This window comes from Delphinapterus leucas, chromosome 7, assembly GCF_059928025.1.
Source record: "Delphinapterus leucas isolate spDelLeu-1000000601 "Yukka" chromosome 7, BTC_Dleu_Yukka2, whole genome shotgun sequence".
Lineage (NCBI taxonomy): Eukaryota > Metazoa > Chordata > Mammalia > Artiodactyla > Monodontidae > Delphinapterus > Delphinapterus leucas.
The window spans coordinates 25,070,087-25,095,736 of record NC_143135.1 but is presented as its reverse complement, the minus strand read 5'-3'; the positions used below and the strand labels follow the sequence as shown (position 1 = coordinate 25,095,736).

At 36.1% G+C, this 25,650-nt stretch overlaps 1 protein-coding gene across 4 annotated transcripts in view; it reads left to right on the top strand.

Annotated features, from left to right (window-relative positions):
* The window catches only part of HIPK3 (homeodomain interacting protein kinase 3), a 95,988-nt gene extending 73,154 nt beyond the window's left edge, over positions 1 to 22,834 (top strand). For 3 of the 4 annotated variants that reach the window (XM_022583667.3, XM_089914970.1, XM_022583668.3), the window contains 14 exons: positions 5,109 to 5,228; positions 6,356 to 6,442; positions 6,933 to 7,117; positions 8,187 to 8,346; positions 8,762 to 8,885; positions 13,486 to 13,607; positions 14,285 to 14,406; positions 14,498 to 14,659; positions 14,816 to 14,878; positions 15,170 to 15,466; positions 15,772 to 15,912; positions 17,406 to 17,641; positions 17,925 to 18,052; positions 18,928 to 22,834. In XM_022583667.3, the coding sequence (XP_022439375.1) occupies positions 5,109 to 5,228; positions 6,356 to 6,442; positions 6,933 to 7,117; positions 8,187 to 8,346; positions 8,762 to 8,885; positions 13,486 to 13,607; positions 14,285 to 14,406; positions 14,498 to 14,659; positions 14,816 to 14,878; positions 15,170 to 15,466; positions 15,772 to 15,912; positions 17,406 to 17,641; positions 17,925 to 18,052; positions 18,928 to 19,404 (2,424 nt within the window). In that variant the 3' untranslated portion in view covers positions 19,405 to 22,834. The remainder of the gene's footprint in view (positions 1 to 5,108; positions 5,229 to 6,355; positions 6,443 to 6,932; positions 7,118 to 8,186; positions 8,347 to 8,761; positions 8,886 to 13,485; positions 13,608 to 14,284; positions 14,407 to 14,497; positions 14,660 to 14,815; positions 14,879 to 15,169; positions 15,467 to 15,771; positions 15,913 to 17,405; positions 17,642 to 17,924; positions 18,053 to 18,927) is intronic. The other variant, XM_022583670.3, reaches the window with a different exon arrangement.
* The last annotated feature ends 2,816 nt before the right edge of the window (positions 22,835 to 25,650 follow it).

Genomic DNA, 25,650 nt, shown 5'->3' with positions numbered 1-25,650 from the left:
GACTGGGGCTCGAACTGTGCCACCAGGGAAGCCCCCGTGATAACATTTTGTACAAATATTTATCTCTCAGAATATATGTTGTACAAGATATTCTTCTTCTGTTTTGCTTTTGTTAATAACATTGCTTTTAACAACAGGAGTGTTTGTATATTACAAATATATCAGCATTATTTATAAAGAGTGGAAGCCCAGCCAATTAATTTGGAAATTCAGTTCAACACAAGCACAGAAATTCTATATTTTATATCTCTAGCAACAGCTTCAAAATATTATAAATCTAAAATTGATAGAACCAAAAAAAGAGACAAAGCCACAATCATAATTAGAGATTTAAAGCACATTTCTTTCAGTAATTGATAGAGAAAGTAGATAGAAAAATATCAGCAAGAATATAGAGGATTTGAACACATGATTAACCAAGTTGACCTAGTGATACAGGCATAGAGCACTACACCCAATACTACACGCAAAACTGCAGGATACATACTTTTTTTTTTTTTTTTGGTACGCGGGCCTCTCACTGCTGTGGCCTCTCCCGCTGCGGAGCACAGGCTCTGGACACGCAGGCTCAGCGGCCATGGCTCACGGGCCCAGCCGCTCCGTGGCACATGGGATCCTCCTGGACCGCGGCACGAACCCGTGTCCCCTGCATAGGCAGGCGGACTCTCAACCACTGTGCCACCAGGGAAGCCCAGGATACATACATTTTAAGTGCACATGGAACATTTACAAAGATAAAGACTTCTGTGAAATATATTGTAACATCTCTTTCTTAACCCTTGTTGATATGTCTTTTGTGTAACCTATATTTAACCTTGTAATATTGTTTTTTTTCAAAGGAGGTGAAAAAGACTTAACAGTATACGTATAGTATACTTCAAGGCCAAATTTGAGTCACCAGGAAAAACTTTTCAGACTATTTAAATTCTTTATTATGGGCTTTGTGTTCTAGCCCTTTAATCATCTGTGTCATCTCTTAAAGTCTTTCCAAGGCAATTTCTTCTTTGAATTTTGGATTCTACAACTAGGCACTGACCATGTTGAGAATATATTTTGTCATATGTGCATTTTATTTCCTTTCGTATACAAGTGTATTTACTGTGTATGTGTGGAGAAGGCTGCCCTGTGAATTGGTACTGTGCTTGGATCCCTTCCTGTCTTAATTGTAGGTATACTGTCTCATTAGTGCTGTATGTACTCAATTTGACTTATATTTACTGGGGAAATATCAGTAACATTCTAGGAAATTAAATAATATTTTTATGGATGAATGGACAGTATTTACTTGGTAAATGTTGATTGTTCTTGAAAAATGTTTTTTAGAGTTTAGGTAGAATCTTATCCAGAGCAGCCGAAAGCCTGAATTTATATTCAAATTTTATTATGCTTGGTAATATCAAATTATATCTTATGTAAGAAGAATAGAGCTCACTCCAGGGGTGGGGGTGGGAATCTTTAAAGAATTCTATTTTGTCAAGCTATTCAGGTTTCAAAGAGACCTTCTCAAGTTGGCTCAAGGAAAAGTTCATTTATTTTTGTGTGGACTGTCCAAAAATCCAAGAATGAGCTTTAATATGACTGGATTTTGTGAAGTCTGGTGTTGAAGGTGCTTTTAGGTTCAAGGCAACACTTAGAGAAATTAACAGGCTTTGGTAGAATTTCACTCTGGTGCTCGATCTTAAGTATAACTTAGCTGCTCTTTAAGTGCTTTTATCTGTTCTAACTTGCTACTCAGAATTCCTGCTCACTCTTAACTCTGGTTATGTTAACATGGTCATCAAACTCTAGCTCTGCCTTATAACCCTTCAGCTCATCCTCCAACAGTATCTGGAATTTCTTAGTTTGCATTTCTGACACTGTAAATCTGATTTGCTTAGCTTAATTCTAGTTGAGTTCACAAGGCAAATTTATGAATTAATTGCTTCTAGGTCAGGTCCCCACCCTTCATCCACTGGAAACAGGAGGGGCATACAGATGGAACAAGTTCTTTTCAAATGACTGGCAGGAATTACGACCAAAAATAAACTTGGCAGGTTCATTTGCCGTTTTGTTTTTTCAGTGCCATCTCAACTTCTTAGGTATATTAATTGCTCTGTGGTATTCTCTTAGCACTTTGTTTTTTTCTTTATAATGGCATTTCCTAGTTTAATTGCAGATTATGTGCTTAAATATTTATTCTACTGAATTTTTTGAATAAATTTTGAAGATTGGCAACATATTTTATTGTTCTGCATAGCTTTAGCATCTGACCCATAATAAATGCCCTGTGTATGTTTGTTGAAATTGAATTGTTGAGCACCTTTCTTACCATCTGCGATACTCTGACGCAACATCAAGATACTAAGCTCTTAGTACTTTTCATTTTCTATTTCCGTAAAACAAGGAACTCAGGCACTTAGGGGATGTGGGGTGAGGGGGAGGTACTGCACTTTAATGTAACGAAACTAATTTGTAAGGTGGAGATTTTAGTTATCATTTCATGTAAAATTCGGGATACAAATAGCATGAACATAGACTCTTGTTAGGAGGCACGTAGTCTAGCAGGGAAAACTGACGTGTAAAAATAATTGTAATGTAATGTTATAAATGCATTAAAATTGTTATGTTCTAGGTGTGATGGTAGCACAGAGGAAGGTGATTGCCTCTGTTTTGGATGGTTAGGCATAGCTTTACAGAGGAGAATTTCTTGAATTGAGTCTTGAAGAAGGAACAGTAAAAGTTTGCCACGTGGATTTGGTGAAGTGGCAGGGAGGGGAGTAAGGAGGGAGAGGAACAGGGATGTTGATAAGTAGGGGTTAGAGAGCAATCTAGGAAAGAGAAACTAACCCATGCAAGGTTTAGCAGGTGCTAGAGGGGGCTGGAGTACAGGAGCATGTAAAGAGCCCGGAAGAGATAAAGCTGGAGGGCCTGTGTGCCATGTTTAGAGATTTGGAATCCATCCTGTAGGCAGTAAAGTAATTTTATACAGGGGAGTAATAATCAGATTTTCATTTTATCAAAATGGCTGTTAGCAATTTCTTGTTCTTAGCAATGTGAATAATGAATTGGGAGTGAGTGGATGGGGTCATTAGGGAGGCAGGTAGACTAGTTAGGAGGCTTGTGAGATTGTATAACTCAGAATTGAAGAAGACCTGAAAGAGGAATGGAGAGGAGAGACAGTTATGAAAAATACTAATGAGGTAAGATTGTTACGGTTTTGGATGTTGGGTGATGAGGGCGAGGTACTTGTTGGGCATAAATTTCAGGTTTCTGATTCGGGTGGTTGGTGGTAGTCTCCAAAGGGGGAAATACATGAGGATTAACAGGTTTAAGGAAAATCAGTTTAGAATATGTTCACTTTGAGGTACCTAAAGGCCTGCCAGATAGAGAGTATCAGTAAGCAGTTGGATCTACAGCTCCAGAGCTAGAGATAAATATTTAGACATAGAATTAGAGATAAAACTATGGGCACGTGGGGCTTGTAGAGGGAAAGAAGACAGATAAAACTCTAGAATGCAATGCCATATAACAAATGGAGGAAGGCAGTTAAAGAGTGCCAAGAAGTAGGAAGAGAAATAGAAAAGAATGATGTGGAAATGAAAGGAACAGAGTTTTCAAGTTATTCACTTGAAAATAGCCAGTAGTGTTGAAGTAAGATAAGGATTAATATGTGACTATTAAATGTGTCAGTTAATAACAGGACATTATCATTTCGTGAGAGTAATAGTAAAATTCCAATTGTTGTGTGTTGAGGTTAGAATGGAAAGTAAAATATAGACCACTATTTTAATGCTTTTAACTGAATGAGAAAAGTGTTTTAAATAGTTAAGAGAGTTTTTGGGTTTTTTGTTGTTGTTGTTTTTAGGCTGGAAGATATTAAACATTTTTGTAGATCGAGGGCAAAAATCTCATACAGAGGAAGAAATAGAAGATGCAGGAGAGGATGGACTAGTTGTATTTGAGGTTTAAAAAAAGAATCCTGTGTTCTCAAACACAATTTCAAGGGGTTAAGCCTCTGTTTATTCCCTGTGCTGCCCAGTTGTTGATCTGGGGAACAGATATTTGAGGGCCACCTATGTACCAGACACTGTCATGGGTGTACGTGTAAGAAAACAAAGTTCTTCCCTCATGAAATTTACATTCTACTGCAGAATGGGGTAAGAAAATACAAAGTAAATGTACCAGAATATCGGATGATAAAAAAGCACAATAGAGAAAAATACAACAGAATAAGTAGAGATAGGGGTACTAAGAGGGGAGAGCTTGTTCTTATTTATTAGTGGGGCATGAAAGGCCTCATGAATAAGGTAACATCTGAGGTGAGAGCTGAAGGAAGTGAAACACTAGCCATACAGATGTCTGGGGGAACAGTGTTCAAACAGAAGGATGTTAAGTTCAGAGGCCCTGAGGCTGGAGCTTTTCAGTGTCATGAGAGAGCTCATCTACACTGTGTCCTCCTCTACTGACTCAAGCACACATATGCCAGTGACATAGATGCGTCCCCTCCAGTGCTCCCATAGCCCTAATTCACCACGTCAGCTTGTCACTAAGTCAAGTAACTTGTCAGTTGCCTGTGTAGATTTCTCCAGTTTCTCCAGTGGTTTCCCAGTTTTGCCTCTCAGAGTAAAATCCAAACTTCTTAACCTACTGATAAAGCCCTTTGCCTGCTAGATCAATTTCGTCTCTTGCCATTTCTCCCTTAGTGAACTTCAGTCTCTGAATGTGTGGATGTATTCTTTTTATTTTCCATATTTACTCATATTATAACCTTAGCATAAATCATCATAATTCAGATTTTTTTCCATTCCTTCAGGGCTAACAAACTGTTTGTTCTTTTTGACCCAACTTGAGCATCACCTGGAACTTTATATGACTACAATTATTTTATGTGTCTCTTCTTTGTTTTTCCATAAGACATGTATTTATTATACCTGTATTATATCAATATATATTACACTGTATTATAATTGCTTACTTGTATGTTTCCCACTGGACTGATTTCTTAGGGCACACACTGTACATCATTTAATTCTTGACCTAACATCTACCTTAGTGTCTGATATAGTTGTTCAATAAATATCTTAATGCAATAAAAGAATAACTCTTCTGTTTTGTAAATTATTTTTCAGATTCGATACATTTCTCAGACTCAAGGTTTACCAGGAGAGCAGCTGTTAAATGTGGGTACAAAATCCACAAGATTTTTTTGCAGAGAAACAGATATCTCTCATTCTGGTTGGAGATTAAAGGTAATACATTAAAAAAAATTTAGAAAAACATATTCTAAGATGCCTCATGTTCACAGATAATACCCTCTGTGCCTATTTTTCTTTCATTGCTTTTTTTTTTTTTTTTTTTTTTGCTGTACACGGGCCTCTCACTGTTGTGGCCTCTCCCGTTGCGGAGCACAGGCTCCGGACGCGCAGGCTCAGCGGCCATGGCTCACGGGCCCAGCTGCTCTGCGGCATGTGGGATCTTCCCAGACCGGGGCACGAACCCGTGTCCCCTGCATCGGCAGGCGGACTCTCAACCACTGCGCCACCAGGGAAGCCCTCTTTCATTGCATTTTTTTCTTCTTTTGAATTTTCATTTTTGACAATCCCCACCCCCCACTTTTAACAAGGAGAGTCCTTTCTGAATACCTTAGCTCATTCTCTAACCTGGCAGCACAATTATTAACTCATTTTAAATAGTTTAAAAATTTTTTATGTGTATCATTTTGTGTTATCTTCCCTACCCAGTTCTACATTTATTAAGCTTTATAGGACGGGGATTGAATCTAACCACTTACTACATAACCCAAGTACCTAAATTATTCCTAAGATTAGTAAATCTTTAATGATTCACTTTAGTTATTTTGTTAAGGAATTTATCTATATGTGTAATATGTTTTGATCTGAACCTGAACTTCTCATTTTTTGTATACTTCTAAAAACTTACATTAAAAAAAAATTATTTTATTTATTTATTTTTGGCTGCTTTGGGTCCACTCTTTGTTGCGGTGTGTGGGCTTCTCATTGCAGTGGCTTCTCGTTGCGGAGCACAGGCTCTAGGCGCATCGACTTCAGTAGTTGTGGCTCGCACACTCTAGAGTGCAGGCTCAGTAGTTGTGGCACACAGGCTTAGTTCCTCCGCAGCATGTGGGATCCTCCCGGACCAGGGCTCAAACCCGTGTCCCCTGCCTTGGCAGGTGGATTCTTAACCGCTGCACCACCAGGGAAGTCCCAAAATTACATTTTTGATAGTTATTCTTTTGAAACTACTACTTGCCTTAGAATATTCAATATATTAGGCTAAGTGTGCCAGAATTGAAGAAATAAAGGATTTACAAATGGTGGGTAATAAGATATTTTCCTTCTCTGATATATTCGATAAGACACTGGAAGAACACGAGGCTGAGACAGGAATGAAGTCTAAAGAAGCCAGAAAGTACATATTCAACAGTCTGGATGATATAGTGCATGTGAGTACCATAGACACATTCGTCAGTCTTATGCTTAAATTGGTGGAGTTGAATGCCAAGAATGCCAAAACACGTTAATCATTTTCTATATGACATAGAATGCTTGCTGTTTTTAAGCTTTTCAAACAAAATTGATTCTGAGGTTTCAGGGACTAAATTGCATTTGTCTTTATCACATATTTAATTTGTATTATTCAAGTATTTTCTTTAAAAAGGAAAGCTCTAACAGACATGTTTCTTTTCCTTACATCTCTCTAGAAGTGGATATTTGTTTAGTTAAAAATCTTTTTTTCCTGCTTTGAATGCTCTTTGGTACCTCAAAATACTTTTGAGGATTTGTTAAACTCAATTGTTCTTTCTTATTTCAAAATAATTGTAGTTCTTTGTTCTTTCCTGTGTTGTGGGCTTTTTTTGTAAACTGTGAGACTTTAACATATACTACCTTGTATGGCTTATTTTTATTCGATGACTTGAAATTTTGATTTTGCAGGTGAACACAGTGATGGATTTGGAAGGAAGTGATCTTTTGGCTGAGAAAGCTGATAGAAGAGAATTTGTTAGTCTGTTGAAAAAAATGTTGCTGATTGATGCAGATTTAAGAATTACTCCAGCAGAGACTTTGAACCATGCTTTTGTTAATATGAAACATCTTCTAGATTTCCCGCATAGCAACCAGTATGTTACTCTAAAATCTTTTAAAATGATTCTGGAGAAATGATAATGCTGTTTGTGGTAAACCAGTGTGTTAGAAAAATGATTCAATTTCTTCATTAAATATAAGTAAACTGAGTAAAAGGAGATTAAGCTAACTTGGCCAAGTTCACATAGACAGTAAATTGCACAGTAGAAATAGAATGCAAATCTAAATCACATTCCAGTGTTCTTTTTCCAAAATAGCATACTGAGGATGACTGAGTGATGTCGTTTTACATGACATTCTTACCTTAATAACCAGGCATATTTATAGTTAAAGGAAGTGTTAAGTTGTTCCTCCCTCAATTTTGAGTCCTGCAAACTCCATTTTCAGTTTCCTTTCACAGCATTTGCTTTTCTTGTCCCCCTTCTTTCCCCTCTGTGTTGTGGAAGGAAAGGAGGTTTTTTTTATGGGTTAGTAGAGAAGAGTATATGCCCAAATTGAGAAGGACTTAGAAGAGTTACCTTAGGCAAATCTTGTGAATTCTTTGAACCCCAGTCCTCTTTTTTATAGGCTGAAGAGAGTAAAGTAAGTGACTTAAAATAGCTTCTTTTAATATTTTTAAAATATTGAATGAAGGAGGTAAAGGAACAAACTGATATTCGTTATTGTGAATTACAATTAAAATCGATGTTTTTATAAAGCCCAACTAGTCTCCACACCCCCAGTACTTAAAAATGTCTAATGGTTTCTGTATATAAGCACTTTGAAAATAACGTAATAACCACATACATGGTGCCATTAATTTAGGGATGTGGAGATCTAGAAGTTTAGAAAAAAACTATTTAGAGTAGGGGTCATAAAATTATAACCAAAAAGTGCTCACTATTGCTTTGCTGTCTCAAGAAAATATTCCAGATATAAGTATATTCTTCTGCTTGCTTTGAAATTTGATCTTACAGGGTTTCCTGGTAGAAATACTATTGGAAATATGCAGATTAAGTGCAAGCCATAGACTTTTTTTTCCTTTTGGAAATAATTTTTAATCTTAAACTACTCTAAACATTAAAAAAATAATATTACAATTACCTTTCGATTTTTCTTTTGCAGTGTAAAGTCCTGTTTTCATATTATGGATATTTGTAAGTCCCATCCGAATTCATGTGACACAAATAATCACAATAAAACTTCACTCTTGAGACCAGTTGCTCCAAGCAGTACTGCTAATCTGACAGCAAATTTTACTAAAATTGGCACATTAAGAAGTCAGGTAAGAACTTATAGTATTTGATACTTTATGCTCCTCTTTTTTTTTTTTTTTAAATGATTGCTGATTTGCTTTTGAAATATGCAGAAGTTTCCAAGTCAGCAGTTAGAAGTTCCAGTGCTGATGAAGTCTTACTATGGCTGTTCTGTTAAATCTCTAATATTTCAGGGTAACAATTGGAGCATATCTACTCAAATCCATTTTTTTCCTTCACCTTTTATTCTTTCAATATTATCTACCTGCCCTTCTATGTCTCAACTCTACAAAAAGTAGACTTCAGTAAGATCAATTTCTGGGTCCATTTTTATCATAGAATTACGATTTTTTGAAATGCATTTGATTTCTACTTATAAAGTATGTGTACAGCAATTAGAAGCCTGCTCTGTATAATGAATGCCATGTACGTCTATCGTTTCAGGCATTAACCACATCTGCTCATTCAGTTGTGCACCATGGGATTCCTCTGCAGGCTGGAACTGCTCATTTTGGTTGTGGTGATGCTTTTCAGCAGACACTGATTATCTGTCCACCAGCTATTCAAGGTATTCTTTTATTCAAATCACACTTTGAATTTAGGCATGCATTACTTTAAAATAAGTTTAGGCATCTATTCATTAAATACACTGCATGGGTTTTGCTACGTTTACTGCTACATTTACATTTAATTTAAGTAGGTCAGTAGCCTTTAGACCAGTGATACTCCTTGACTGCAGCTCCACTGTAGTCATCATTAACAAAATGGACCATATGACAGTTGTATTTCCTGTAGAGTCTAGCATGATAACATACCTTAGTGGAAATTAATGAACTTGGAAAGGTATGGATTGTCCTATACTGGGTATAACTGCTCCAGATGTTCAAGTAAGTACTTATCTGCATGTCGTCGCTGGACATTACAGTGATTGAGAGCTCAGTTCTTTAAGTTTTGGTCAGAGGATTTCTTTCCTAAAATATTGTAGTCTTGTTCTTTCCCCATAGCTTAGTTTGTTTGTTTGTTTGAAGATTGATTTTGATCAAATTGCCCTTATTTAGATAAAAATATCGAATCAAATCCTCAAGTGAGATGGTGACAGAATACCTTTGAAGATGCCATAAATTTTCACACTGAGGAACTTCTTAGTGGTAAAAGGGTGATAGCAGTGAACTTTTTGACCGGAATAGCTAGCATAAAGCCCTCTTTCCTAGGTCCTTCGGTAGCGTTTTGTCCTTGCTAGGCTGTGACATCTAGTTATATCTTAAAATCAAGAGATTGATTCCAAATGGGCCTGAAATGACTCTTTGAAGCATGGTGGTAATGCTGTATAGTGTAAGTGAGAGCTCTTGGTGCTAAGTCGGCCTGGGATCTAGTTCTCTTTCTGCTGTTTGCTCTGCCATCCCAGACAAGTCTGTTAACTTGCTTCAGCCTTTGTCAAAGAAAACAGACTGAATAGATACTATCTTGATCGTTTCCAGCTGTAATATTTCTGGATTCTGAAGGTTATATTTGAAATTTTTATTTCATTTAAGGATGTGAGCAACTTTTTAAAGTTTTTATTTTAATCTTCCCCACAGTGCCTAACAAAGCACCAAAAATATGTTTGTTGACTTGCTTGGCTGGTAATGAGAGATGTGAAAACATAGCAGCTCTTTAGCCACTTTGGTTCTACCAGGGTAGCTTTGGCCTGTTATCTGTGACAGTGACCCATGGCTGGTTTGGTAATAAAAATACCTATATCATATTGTCAGCACTCTTAAAGATGCTGTTGTGTTTCTTTGTTTTTCTTCAACTGTTTATTGTAGAGAAGTTCAAAGAATAATAATGTCCTTTCTCCTAGATTCAACAAGTATTAACATGGTGTATTTGTTCTATCTGTCTGTTACACATACACATACTGTTAATAGTAAGTCATAGACATTTTACTTCTAAATACTTGAGCATGCAAGACTGATGCTTTTTTGTTTTTCAATTAGTTACTACGTAAGTGGTATCTTGACAAATACATTTTCACTTAGATGAGTTTTTAATCTGTACTAATAGATTCTTAGGTTCTAATGATCTCTTCCGTGTACCAAAATCAGTTTTGGGGTCACCTACCTACAGTGTGGTATATTTCATCAAGATTTGGAATAGCAGGGAATTCCCTGGCCTTCCAGTGGTTAGGATTCTGGGCTTTCACTGCTGGGGGCCCGGGTTTGATCCTTGTTAGGGGAACTAAGATCCTGCAAGCCGTGCGGCACAGCCAAAAAAAAAAAAAAAAAGATTTGGAATAACAATTTTTTTTTTTCAGAGCTACCTTCTGTTTGTACCAAAAGGCTTTGTGGACACATTTCTAAATACAATTGGGCATCATTCTTAAAACATTCAATGAGGTTAGGCAAATCTTTTATCTTTTCATGTAGCTTGTAATTAATAAAAGGTTAGTAACCTTTCTGTACATATGTTAACAACTGCAAGTGGTTCCTAACAAGGATAACAGAAAGAAAAGGAGATACTTTTAGGCTCATTAACTCATCAAATGTGAAGAACAATAGTTTTAGAATTAATAGTGAGAGAAAGCAAAATATTTGTTTGCTTAAAGAACTAACAGGTGCAGCTGCAGCAGCATAACAGGCAGGCTCTGTAATATGTTGTCTCACTGTTTCTTATCTTAGTATAGTGTCTGCTTAGAAATGAAAGCTTTCCCTCTAATCCATTTTGACATCTCTGTAGAAAATCCCAGTATTGACCTTCTTACCCCTTTACCTCATAATGTGCTAATCCATTTCAAAGAAACATATTTAAATGATTATTGGGTAGCAGTTATGGTACCATTATACTTTGGATTTTAAAATAAAATTTATGTCTCTTGTCCTTCACTTTAAATTTTTTACCTTGGGTCTACACTGTTTAAGTTCATCATGCATTTCATATATTTTAGATACTATAGATATAACGTGTAGGTATAGCTATATGGATGCCACATCCCTAATATTGTGCCATGTTTAAAGTACAGAAGGCTTAGACAAGCTTTTACTTAACAAATTTGAGTGTAGGTTGTTGTATTTACTAAACAAGCATTTAACATTATTTGGCAATCTGAAAAGCTACTTATTCATCCCCTCTGGATGAAAACTGCTATTTTAGAATCAAATGCATTCCAGCAAAATTCTCCTCTGTTGTACTAGAACAGTCTTTAAACTTTTTGTGTCATGCTTTCCAGGTATCAAGCAAATGTAATCGAAGATAAAAATTTTAGCCAACCTAATAAGCATATAGAAAATTAGGATCTGAACCCACTTTTTTTTTTCTTTTTTCTTTTTTTTTTTTTTGCCGTACGCAGGCCTCTCACTGTTGTGGCCTCTCCCGTTGCGGAGCACAGGCTCCGGACGCGCAGGCTCAGCGGCCATGGCTCACGGGCCCAGCCGCTCCGTGGCATGTGGGATCCTCCCTGACCGGGGCACGAACCCGTGTCCCCTGCATCGGCAGGCGGACTCTCAACCACTGCGCCACCAGGGAAGCCCTGAACCCACTTTTGATTTTGATTTTTAAAAAAAAGATTATAGGAGAATTCTTCTTGTCTTAAGGCATTGATTACGAGGAGAATTTAAGGGCCATCTTTTTTGGGGGGAATGTAAGAATTTGCTCTGTGATTTCATCCTTATCAAAGTGAGGATGCTTTTTTCTCTGATGAGATTCTCTACTGCTGCAATATATCTACACAGCCTGGGTGTGCTCATATTCCATTCCTTGGAGAATTTGCTGATCAAGACATGCTTTTTGGAAAGGGTAAGAAGGTCAGTTTAAAAAAATAACTCATAGATCTTTGTAGATCTAATTCACATGTAGCTCTTTTTTTTCTTTGTCTTTTTTTAAACTTTTTTTGGCCATGCACTGCAGCACGTGGGATCTTAGTTGCCTGACCAGGGGTCGATCCCTCACCCCCTGCATTGGAAGCGCAGAGTCTTAACCACTGGACCACCAGGGAAGTCCCTCACATGTAGCTCTTTAGGTGGAGTTCAGAGGGTAGAACACCCTGCCAGTAGGATAAGCACCTCTGTGAAGAAAATAAACACAATAAAATTCTCCTTAGAATTATCACTTACAAATATTTGTGCAATAAAAAGTGTAAGGTTATTTTTCAGTAGGAAAAAAAAATAATTGTTTAAAAAAAATTTTTTTAAATGGCTGATCACACAAGGTCTCTTTTATCCAAAAACTGATTATGTTTAAATGATATGCCAGCCCATACTGAAAGTAAGTACAATACAATAGACTGGAATTATGAAGTAGTGAATTTATTCTAGTAACTCAGCTTTCTAATCTTAGGAGATATCCCTAAAATCTTGTTAGTCAAAGTTCTTAGTTGGTGTAATACTACTTTACTCTCTTAAAGTTTAGTACCATAAGACTTAATATTTGCAAGGTGCTCTTGCAATGTATGACACAGACATATTAATATTAACAGGATTAACGTGGGTAGTAATCCTGCTTTCTAATTTTCCTAGGGGGTAAGCAAAATGGAACATGTTTGTCCTGGAGTTCCAGTAGCTCTCCACTAGAAATACTAGTAGATTAAACCACAATGATAAATGCTTAGTTGTATCATATAAGGCAGAAAAGTTTGTTTTTTGCTTTTCCTTTAGAGGTTGAAATGAGTGTGCCATCCTGAATTTTATTGAATCATGTAAACCATCATGGCCATTGAAGTTGAAGTTGTGATACATTCCTCCTTTGGTGACGTGTATAAGATCCTTTCATAGTTTTAAAGAAGAGAATACCAAGCATAGCTAAAAGTTTGTATGAAAAGATGAACATTTACCTGCTAGAGGATAAGGATGTTGAGCCAGATTCACCTTTCCGTGTCTTACCAGTGGCAGAACTTTCTAAAATGAAAGGAAAGCTATAATAGCAAACTTTAAAAGGAATGGGAAGTTTCAAAAACAAATCATTTAACTTTGAAAGAGTAGCTTTATAACAATTTTTGGAATGAGGTACCACAAGGTAGATAGACAGTATCTCACTTTCCAAATAGATTGCTTTCTAATATTATGAAAATTTTATGCAGGGAATTTTTTCATAATCCTAATAAGAATTTTAGCAATTCATAAATTTAAGAGTTTTGTAAGGTAACTCAGAGAAAATTTTTTTCTTTTATTTGAGAACTGTTCTTTTCTATTTCACAGGTATTCCTGCAACACATGGTAAACCCACTAGTTATTCAATAAGGGTAGATAATACAGTACCCCTTGTAACGCAGGCCCCAGCCATGCAGCCACTACAGATCCGACCAGGAGTTCTTTCTCAGGTTGGTAATATTCATTATTTTTACATATGTGCTGTCCTCCTTTTACTCAGGTAGAGGCACTAATCCATTTGTGCTGTTGGAAACAATGAAAATGACCTAGATGGGAATTCGATCCTTGTAGATTATTGACTTTAACTTTTATAATTATTAGAAGATTGTTACTTTTTTTTTAATTATTGAATTTTTTTATTTTTAAAAATTAAAAAAATTTTTTTACATCTTTATTGGAATATAATTGCTTTACAATGGTGTGTTAGTTTCTGCTTTATAACAAAGTGAATCAGTTGTACATATACATATGTCCCCATATCTCTTCCTTCTTGCGTCTCCCTCCCACCCTCCCACCCTCCCTATCCCACCCTCCCACCCTCCCACCCTCCCTATCCCACCCTCCCACCCTCCCTATCCCACCCCTCTAGGTGGTCACAAAGCACTGAGCTGATCTCCCTGTGCTATGCGGCTGCTTCCACTAGCTATCTACCTTACGTTTGGTAGTGTATGTATATCCATGCCACTCTCTCACTTTGTCCCAGTTTACCCTTCCCCCTCCCCGGATCGTCAGGTCGATTCTCTAGTAGGTCTGTGTCTTTATTCCCGTCTAGAAGATTGTTACTTTGAGTTAACTTGCATCATACTAGTTTTTCTTTTGTTTTTGGTTTTGTTTTTTGCTGCAACAGACATGGTCTGGTAGAACACAGCAGATGCTGGTACCTGCCTGGCAACAGATAACACCCATGGCTCCTGCTACTACATTAGCTTCTGAGGGTATGGCTGGTTCACAAAGGCTCGGAGACTGGGGGTAAGTTAAAAACAAGGGTACTTCTTTGTGAATAGTTTGCAAACTAGATATGGTAAAGTAGGGATTCAATTTTTCTAAATTTTCTCCCTAGGAAAATGATTTCACACAGCAATCATTACAGCTCAGTGATGCCACAACCTCTTCTAACCAATCAGATCACCTTATCAGCCCCTCAGCCAATTAGTGTGGGCATCGCACATGTTGTGTGGCCTCAGCCTGCCACCACCAAGAAAAATAAACTGTGCCAGAACAGGTTGGTATTGATATTTTAACTTTCCTCTGCATTTTGAAAATTAATCATTAAAATAAATTTTGCATGTACACCAAAGGGTCACTCTGTTGTATTCAAAATGACCTCTTTGATAGCTTTGTTACAAACACTAAGCCAGCTCCCTTCTCAATTTCTCAGAGGTATTTTGGTAAAACTAATGGAATGGGAGCCAGGAAGAGAGGAAATAAATGCTTTCAGTTGGTAAGATTGCCTTTATTGCCCTTTTGATTTATTATCTACCTATAATTTTAGACCATTTTAGATACTCAGATATCACATTTACCAAAAAATAAAGACCATTTGAATATATGTAAATGCAATCTACGCTTATATTTCTAGAGGTATTTTATATATCACAGACTCATCTGTATGTTAGTGTGTTATAATCTTAACAAGTGAAGGTTTGCATTGTTAATTATAACAAGCTGTCTTAGAAAAATGTCATGTATATATTTTGATTATAGAAATAACACATTGTTCCTTTGATTGCAGGAGTAATTCATTGCAGAATACCAATATCCCACAATCAGCATTTATTTCTCCAAAGATAGTAAATGGGAAAGATGTTGAGGAAGCAAGTTGCATAGAAACACAGGACAATCATAACTCAGAAGGAGAGGCAAGAAATTGTTGTGAAACTTCTATCAGGCAGGGCCCTGATTCATCAGTTTCAGATAAACAGCGGCAAACCATCATCATCGCTGACTCCCCGAGTCCTGCGGTGAGTGTGATCACCATTAGCAGTGACACTGATGAAGAAGAGACGTCGCAGAGACATTCGCTCAGAGAGTAAGTGCCAAAAGCAGTTTCCCGCGATTTTCCTGCATCCTTAAATAATGATGGCACCCTCTGCTGCAGTGGGAAAAAAAAACTTTGTGATTTATTACTTGTCTGTTCATGTCCTTCAGAGTAAACTTCCTGAATAGCATTTAGCATGATTACTATAGCATTTTTCCTGTATTAGGAGCTTTAGATTTTTGTCCATGTAGGTCACTCTTAGCTGTTTCATATCCTTAATTAAATAATGTAAATTTTGGCTACTTGGGAAGTATGTTCTCATTTTTGACCCAGTTTTCCCTTCCCTCTTTACTTAGATGTAAAGGTAATCTGGATTGTGAAGCTTGCCAGAGCACCTTGAATATTGATCGGATTTGTTCATTAAGTAGTCCTGAGAGTACTCTGAGCACCAGCTCCTCAGGGCAGTCCAGCCCATCCCCTTGCAAGAGACCGAACAGGTAAAGGAATTTCAATAGCAGTACATTATAAATATTAAGTCTACTAAAAAGCCTATGATTTCTTTTGTTGTTGTTTAAATTAGTAAGTACCTGCCAGTTTACCACAGTGACTTCTCTCTTGATCATAATTTTTGAACTAGATCACCTTTTTATAAACTAAGGTTTTAAGTAGTAATTTTCTTTATTATTACAGAACAGATCTAAATGAAAAATTGAGGTTCTAATAAATGATTTTTAAAGAATCATTTGTTTTGAAAGGGTGAAAAAGCCACATTCTCAACTCCAGCTCCACAGACTACTATTGTAATTTAAATTTGGAATAAGAACATATACTTCAGCAAAATAAAAAGGAATGTTTTGCATAATAAAGTAATGACCCACTGTCAGTAGAGTATTTGCTGATTTTTTTCTCTCATAGTGATTGATTTGCACGGTTTCATGCATATTTCCTTCCTACCCTTCCTTTTGGCCAGGGACATGCCTTGCCACTAAAGTAGTGAGCTTCTCCTAACCTGTATGAGGTACTAACGCATTAAGAGATGAGCCATAAAAATTTCAGTGAAATACATTTGATTTTAGCTTTTAGAAATTCTTTTTTTTAGTGGAAACAAAATTTGAAAAAGTTCAGCTTTAATTTTATTCGTCTTCTCTTTTTTCCATAATCAGGAAATATGGTTTTGAATAGTTTGGTTATAACTAAGCTCTGTGGAAGCATAAAGAAGTATTAACACATCTTCTTCTTATAACTTATAATGTGGTTTGGAAGTTGATATTATACATACGTATATGTAAATACACACATACATGTAAGATGTGTATATATATAAATAAAATACAAAGATAAAAATATATAATTAAAATATACATATAAAAAGAAATGCTTCAAATTGTTAAGTATGAAGTGAGTAGTAAAACAATATAAATGCTGTAGAAATCCCAAGGAGTTGGGGGGTGGTGGGCAGGGCCCAAGGGTCGGGGCAAGAAGAGAAATGGGACACTGGCTAGACCTTCAGAGAGGTGGGAAAGACCTTTCAGATAACTGGTTAGTTAAAAGGACCCAAATTATCGCTAAAGGCACATATATAACATTAGAATTTAATCTGAAATACGCAAGTTGCATGCTTATGTGTTTGTACATTTCGTTTCAGTTATCCAGAACAGCACTTCTTTTGTAGTGTCTTGATGAAATCTTCTGTAATTTATAAATGGGATTTTATGAACTGCGACTAAGGATCAAGTGGGACGGGAAAGGAGGGAAAAATAAGTGCCAAGAGTGTGTTCCTAGATAGACAGAATTAGGGTTAACAGTCTGAAAAGAGAATTAATGTGGGAGTCTAGGAAATCTATGAAAAATGTTTTTTTGATAAGGAAGTTGTAATTAGGTATGAAATAATTGAATAAGATTCTTATCAATTTGCTGGGAGTCTGGAAATTATTTAACTTTAGATTTAATGTTGAAAAACATTGTTCATAAAAATACTTTCTTGTTGTAGTATGTCAGATGAAGAACAGGAAAGTAGTTGTGATACTGTGGATGGCTCTCCAACATCAGACTCTTCAGGACATGACAGCCCGTTTGCAGAGAGCAGTTTTGTGGCGGATACGCATCAAAACACAGAACTGGTAACCTCTGCTGACGCAGAAACCAAACCAGCTGTTTGTACTGTTGTGGTGCCACCAATGGGACTAGAAAATGGATTAAATGCCGATGAGCATATGGCAAACACAGGTAAACTGAGTCCTCTCTGTTTCCCTGATTGTCCCTTAAAAGGTCTTAATTTAGGAACATTAGAGCCAAAAGTCATCTCTGAATTTCCAGCCTGACCCTGCCAAATCTATTGTACAAAGGAGATACCTTCTAATATCACCCAGTCCTTGAAAACCATGAGATCTTTTCTTTGTATTTAATTTTAAGGTTCTCAAATCACTATTGTGTAAAATATCTAAAGACCTTTCTAATTTTTACATAAGAAGGAAAAAGTAGCTACTTTCTGGTATTTTGTTGTTGCCAGATTCTGTATGCCAGCCATTAATAAAAGGACGATCTGCTCCTGGAAGATTAAACCAGCCTTCCGCAGTAGGTAATCGTCAGCAGAAATTGACATCAGCATTCCAGCAGCAGCATTTGAATTTCAGTCAGGTATGTTTGTGAATTTATGAGTCTTTGGGATTCAAATTTAGCAGTTTTCTAACTGGGGGGAAAAAGATTCTCACACTGTATAAAATCTTAATAAATTTTTCCCTTTTCATTATCCCAAGTGACTTAAAAAGTAATTGGCTTAATAATAGGATAAAAAAAAAATAATAGGATAATTATCCGATTATCCATGGAACTTGAATTTTTCAGAAAGATTAGGTTCTTAGGTTCTCTTAAAGTTTTTTAGTCTGTTTGTTGTTTTAGGCCCTTTAAATCAGAATGCACACCAGTGCATTGATGGTTACATTTCTTGTGTATTAGTTGTGATGGTGAGAGATGCCTTATTGAGTACTTGCCATCTGGTCAGCACTGTGCTTGGCAGTTGTGTTTGACTTGGGGGAAAGAAAAGATCATAGGTATTGGAGTCAGACCTGCGTTCACATCCTGGGTTTGCCAAATGCTATGTACAGTACCTTGGCCAGGTGTCTTCAACAAGTCTGGACCACAGTTAATGGGAACGATAGCTATATAACTATAATTAGAATTAAATACAGTCTCGTACGTAAAGTGTTAGTCTTACATATAATAGGTGCTCTGCAAATGGTAGCTATCAGTAGTGGTAGGAATAGTGACACTACTAGCGGGGTAGTAGCAATGTTAATATTATAATAATATGCAGTAATATTAAAATGCTAATACTAATATATATATAAAATTGATCGATGTTTTTCTCCACTCTGTTTATACTTAGTATAAGCTAAGATCTGAGAGATCCTCTGTGGGTTATCAGTCACAGAGTATCTTGTAATTTCCCTTTTTTCCCTTTCTTTTTGACTTATAAAATATGTAATTAATCTTTTTGTTTTGTTTTTGGATAGGTTCAGCACTTTGGATCTGGGCATCAAGAGTGGAATGGAAACTTTGGGCATCGAAGACAGCAAGCTTATATCCCTACTAGTGTTACTAGTAATCCATTCACTCTTTCTCATGGAAGTCCTAATCACACAGCTGTGCACGCCCATCTGGCTGGAAATACGCACCTCGGAGGACAGCCTACTCTACTTCCATACCCATCATCAGCCTCCCTCAGCAGTGCTGCACCAGTGGCCCACCTCTTAGCCTCTCCATGTACCTCAAGACCTATGTTACAGCATCCAGCTTATAATATCTCCCATCCCAGTGGCATAGTTCACCAAGTCCCAGTGGGCATAAATCCCCGTCTGTTACCATCCCCAACCATTCATCAGACTCAGTACAAACCAATCTTCCCACCACATTCTTACATTGCAGCATCACCTGCATATACTGGATTTCCACTGAGTCCAACCAAACTCAGCCAGTATCCATATATGTGAAAATTCAAAAGAGTATATTGAGGAAGCTCAATGATATAAACATTTGATTAAAAATAAAACATGGTATTTAATAAATATTAGCCATGGCACAAGAAAATTATTTTTGAATCATGTAGACTTGGGTGCAATTTAAACAACTTTGAGCTTTAAAAAAAAACTCACTTTTAATGTGTTTTGCACATTTGGTATAACTTGTCTTTGGTCATGTTATCTTCTTATGTAGTAACTCTAGGCAGGTGACTTATGGGAGCAGAAGTCCAGTTTTGCTCCCACTATTTTTTATAAAATTGCCTTCTAACTAGTGCAAGACACGTCTATATTTGGGAAGCCATTCTGTGTACAGACTTAGAGCAACAGATGCACATATGTCAGAATTACAGCATACAAGTGAATTGTATTATCTGTGTCTTAGTGTATAAATGTTGGGTCACTTACCTAAGAAATTGAGCTATTGTTCTTTACATTTGCATGTGTCTTTTGCATGGGCAAAATGTTGCCTAGACTTTGCTCTTAAATGTTGTTCTAATAATCTCAGCTGCATTGTAAACCGTTCCCACACATAGTGCCTTAAATATTTGAGGTTGTTAATGTTATTACTATATATAAATGTTGAGGACTGCAGCACTTAAAGTTCAGACTTACTCATTAGTTTCCTTTGATGGAGTAATGTTCATTTTTGGTTTTGTGTGGTATGATTTCAGGTTGTAGCTGTTTTTTCCTTACTAAGAGGGCAGCATGTTTGCTATAGCTGAATTCTGCTGTCTTGATTTTTCTGAATGATCTAGCTTCAAGAAAAGCAAGCAGGTAGTAGTGCTTAAGAAAAAGTGATTCAGTATCTAATGGATAGTTGATACCTGTCACAACACAGCATTTTATATACTGTTAAGTGAAACTGCAATACAATCTAAGTTTATTTTGGGAGTGTTTGCTGTATAATTGGATTTAATAAAATGTTTAGAGATGCAGTACAGTAGGCATGACTTTGAGTAGATAATGAAAGAAAATGCTCATTGATTCATGATGAGGTTTCATCCTAGCTTGGGCAAACCATGCAGTATTTAATAAATAGTAGCAGAATATTTACCATTGAAGCTTGAAAAGATGTGAGTTCTTTGTGTGCAATTTTTCATTTATGCATGTGAGAGGGTTTGTTTTGTTTTGTTTTTAAGTATTTTTACATTGTAGTACTTGTTTTGCTTGTTGGTGGTGTTTGCTTATTTAATACATTCCGTCAGGGACAGAAATTACATGCTTGTTTTCCTAGGAAGTTCGTCTTGGGTTTTTCCCTCCTTTTTTTTTTTTTTGGTGGTGGTGGTGATGTTTAAATGAAGTTGCTTTTACAGCACCAAAGACTTAATCATCCATTTCCTATATAAAAGGTAGCTACTTTTTGCATAGACCTCAAGTATATTGTAGTGTAGAGGTGGAATTTAAAGGAAGGTATTAAGCAGGCTGTGTTTTAGCTTATGGGCAAATAATAAATTGTATCATTTATCTTGAATGTATCATAGATAAGCTGCTATATAACGATTGCCACTTCAGATAGCTGTGAAATTAGGTGATTAACTAGTTGTTATTTAGCCTTCTAATTTCTGTATAAGTCTAATTACATGAAATAGAAGTTGGGGTTTTGATTTTTTACTTTGCTTTTCTGTTTGGAGTGTCATTGTAACTACTGTATTGTAAATGATGGAAAAAAATTGCATATGTTATTTTGGGGTGTGTTATTTGCATCAGTATTTTATCTCTATTAATGTTTGTGCTCATCACTGCATATAAAAAAACTGGGATGTATCAATGTAACTTAATTTTTAATTTTCATACTGGCATTGTAGACACTTGAGAAAGCTGTATCTTGCAGGCTTGACTTAACTTTTTTTCCTTAAAAATCTGGAATATAATCTTACAGCATTTACTGGAATAAACAGTACAAAGCATTTGAGTGTAAACTCCAACTGTTTTGGATTTACAGCATTTCTTTGATAAATGAATTGCATACCACTAGTACAGCGTTGACAATAAGCTAATAATGGATAAACTTTTCTTTACTCCATGAATACAAGCAGTGTTTTATTTAATAATCATCAATGAAATAAATGTGCCTGAAATTAATTTTAAAAATTACAGTATTAGATCATAAGATAAAAACCAGCAGTACATTTTTAGTCACACTGAAAATGAAGGACTTAATTTTCCCCACAAGTTTCAGTGTTTTTAGTAATCAATTCTATGCATTTTATATAAATAGAAATATATATATATATTACACATAAAAAGGAATAGCCTAAGATTAATTTAAAAGATTATTTACAGATGGCAAATTTATGGAGTCACTATTTAAGTAAACTTGCTGCCCTCCACAGCCTTCTAATTTAATTTATCTGGTCCAGCAGTTTACTGGTATCTGCTCACTTGTTGGAGAAGAATCAGTGCTGGCAATGGATGTTTCAGAAACACCAAGTGCAAAGGATTAATTGATGTTTGTACCAGGTACAAAACTGGCGCAGTTTTCTTCCTGTTCAGGGCCATGTTCACTACCCTGAAATATCGTATTTTCTGTATTTCTGTTCCAAGACTGAGATGTCTTGTTAAATTGATGGTGAATGACAAACTTCAATGTTTTCATAATATAATAGTCCTGTTTGATAAAGGCGTACCCAAGTTAAGTACACTGCTCTTAACTGATTCTAATCACTTGCTTTTTATGTGTTTAAGAAGATAAAAAAAGATCCAAGATCCTGCTAAAATCTAAATTTAGCATACTGACAAAAGAATTTGTACTCTCTTTAAAACCATTTTTACCAGTTTTCTTTGGTTTTACTGCTTTCTTAAATAAAACACTGCATGACTTCCAAGTTGCGTATTTGCATACTACTTTAATTTACAAATTATTTTTTAATCAAATATCTTGATATTTCGTTTCTTTTCCTTCAGGGTGTTTAAATATGTTACTGTAGTAGCAAAACTTTTTCATTTTAAAAATCTCTACTACTAATTTTAAAGTTGATTTGTGTTAAGTAAAAGTTAAATCATACACTGCAAGGTGTAGGAAGATTTGTTTTAAAGAACCCAATGATATAGATTTGATTACTGAGTTTGAACTGTTAACTGTTTAACAGTTTTAGACTTGTGGCTTTCTTTCTTTGGTTTGTTTTTGCTTTTACTTCTATGCTACACTAGTTTGCCATGTAGCAATTGCACTGTGCAATATTACAATAAGGACTGGGAAAATTTTTATGGATGTAATGTCTATTACGGTTTGCGATAGTATTTCTCTCTAGTTCTCAGTGATTTAAATGTGACCAAGCCTTCTGTACTTTGTCACAAAAAGCGGGTTTTCCAGGTGACTATTTTGGTGAGTGTCAAAATAAGAATTTATGGTGTATTACTGTCGATTCACTTTGAATTAAAATATATATATTGCAGCAAACTGCTTGTTGACTTTTTTTTCACCCCAGTACTACTTACAGGGTAGGGAAGGAAAAGGTTAGGAGCATTGAGTTACCTAACTTAACATCATCGCATTTAATTCTCAAAACCACCTGTGAGATATAATGTTATCTTCATTATGTAAATGAAGAAATGGGCTCAAAATATCTAGGTAAGTTGCCCAAACTCCCAGCACTAATGAGTCGTGAATCTGAGACGTGAACCAGGCTGTCTAACCAAACCAGTCTACTTTCCAGCGGTTCTTTTTTAAACTGAAGTCTGAGGTAGTGTGCCACAGTACTGTAACCACAGGATAACCAGGGCCTGCTTCCCTTGAATATTGTTTTCTTGAATATTTTTTGAGGTAAATATTTCTGTTCAATGTGCATGGATGAAGAATAGGGAATTCATATGTATTTTTAAGATATAAAACATAAGGCTTCAAAAGCATGTGGTTTCCAGTAGGCCAGTTTAGGCTGTGCCTTCAGACACCACCTTATACTTCCAGGATTTAACTTCAGAGAAACATCAGGAGGAAAGTTTCTCAGCGCCCCGCCAGAACATACCAGTGAGAATACGTATTCTCAGTCTCTCTCAGTAAACTTTTACTCGATGTACATGCACTTGGTGTCTGGCTTCTTTTTGTTCAACATTTTATTTCTAAGATACATCCACGTTGTATGTAGTTGTTGATCATTTACCCCATTACTGTATAGTATTCATCTGTGTGCATATGTCATCATTTATCTGTTCTGTTGATAGACATTTGAGTTGTTTTTACTTTTTGGCTGTTAGGAATCGTGCTACTACAAACATTTTTTGTTCATATCTTTTGGTGAACACGTATGCATTTCCCTTGGGCATATATGTAGGCATGGAATTCTTGGGTCATAGGGTATACAGATGTTTCACATTATTAGGTACTGCAAACAGTATTCCAAAGTGGTTAAATTAATTTACACTCAACGCACTGTATGAGAGTTCTAGTTACTTTACATCCTCACATGTATTTTTTGTTTCTTTCCATTTAGTCATGGGTGTGAGTTGTTCAAAATTATGTGAACATTCTAGCCCAAAGTACTGATCCCACATACAGGTGAAATCCAAATTTTGCAATTTACTTGAAGGTAAATTGGCTTCTTGAGAGTACTAGGAAGTATTTAGCTATTTAAATGGATCTAGGAATTTAAAATATTTTTTTCTAAAGAGATTAAAAAGTCATTGACCAACACACGTAAACCATTCAGCCAGTACCTAGCAGAGTGCCTGTCACAGCAGGTATGTCAGGAGTCATGCAGTAATATTTATGAAGCATCTACCATGTTCCAGGCATTCCATGCTAGGCATATGTCAGTGGACAAAGCCAGAATATTATTCTGCTCCTACAGATGTTTTTGTGGGAGGGAAAGATTGAAAGTAAATAAGTTCAGTTAGGGTAAGCAGAATGAAGAAAATGGCCTGATTAAGTGACCAAGAAGGAGCGTGTCAGGATCTGCCTCAATGAGAAGGTGACCTTTGAGTTGTGACAAGAAGAATGCTAGTCAGCCATGCAGGGGAAGAGTATTTCTGGTAGAGGGAGCAGCAAGTACAAAGGCCCTAAGTCAGGGATGAGATTTAATATGGACAGACCAGGAAAGTGGCTTGTGAGGTCAGAGAGGAAGTGTGTGAGTGGGCAGCAGGAGCTAGAAGACAGAACCAGAGGGGTGGGGATGCAGGCCTTTTGCCAAACAAAGGAGTCTAGATTTTACTGTGTTATGTTCATGGGAAGCAAACACCATGAATTGGCTATCGTGGAGAATGGTGTCAGGGCCACAGGAGCAGCTGGAAGACCAGAGGGGAGGTTGTTGAAGTAGTCCAGAAGAGATGGTGGATACTAGTCTTTTGTCAAGACGTTTGTATTACAAATACTTTCTCCCAGTTTGTGGCTTTTCTTCTCATTTTCTTTACAGGGTGTTTGGAAGAGCAAAAGTTTTGAATTTGGATTAAGTCCAAGTTATTTATTTTCTTACAGTTTATGCTTTTTTTATTATTTATTTTATTTTATTTTTTATTTTTTTTTACAGTTTATGCTTTTTGTGTCTTAAGAAGGTTTGCCAGTCCCAAAGTTGCAAAGGCCTTCTCCTTTGTTTTCTGCCAGGAGTTTTAGGTGTTGGCTTTTATTAGCTCTGTGGTCCATTTCATGTTAATTTTTGTGTCAACTTTTTGTTCTAATGGCATTATCTTATCTTATCGAGAATCTGTACTTTTCCCTAAATGGAAGTATGGTTATTTGAAGTGGGAAAATAAGATGTTAATAATTAGTATTTTTCAATCATAAAAATAATACCTGATTACATTGTACTTGGAAAATGCAGAAAAATAGATTTTTTTAAAACTCAAAAATGTAAGTGTTGAGGTGGTTAAAATAATGTAAGCAATTTTAGATCCTGATATTTTCTACTTCAATTTATAACATGAGCATTTTGCATGTTTTACAAACTTCAGAAATATTTTGAATGCCCAAATGTGTAATTTAGAGAGGTGATCAGCTTTGTTCTACATTGCTTATTTCCTTGGAGAATCCAAAGAATTCACTTTTTCTTATCACATCGAATGTTTATACTTACTATAAACCAATTTTTAATTAGAAAAACAAAAAGAATAGTATAACACACACATCCTACACCTAGATTCACCAGTTAACATTTGCCACATTTTCATCTCTCTATATGTAATTTTTAAGTTGAACCTTTTGTGGATAATCATGATACTTGGCCCCTAAGTACTTAAGCAAGCATGCATCTGTTTGTAAGAAAGCATTCTTCAGCTGATCACAAA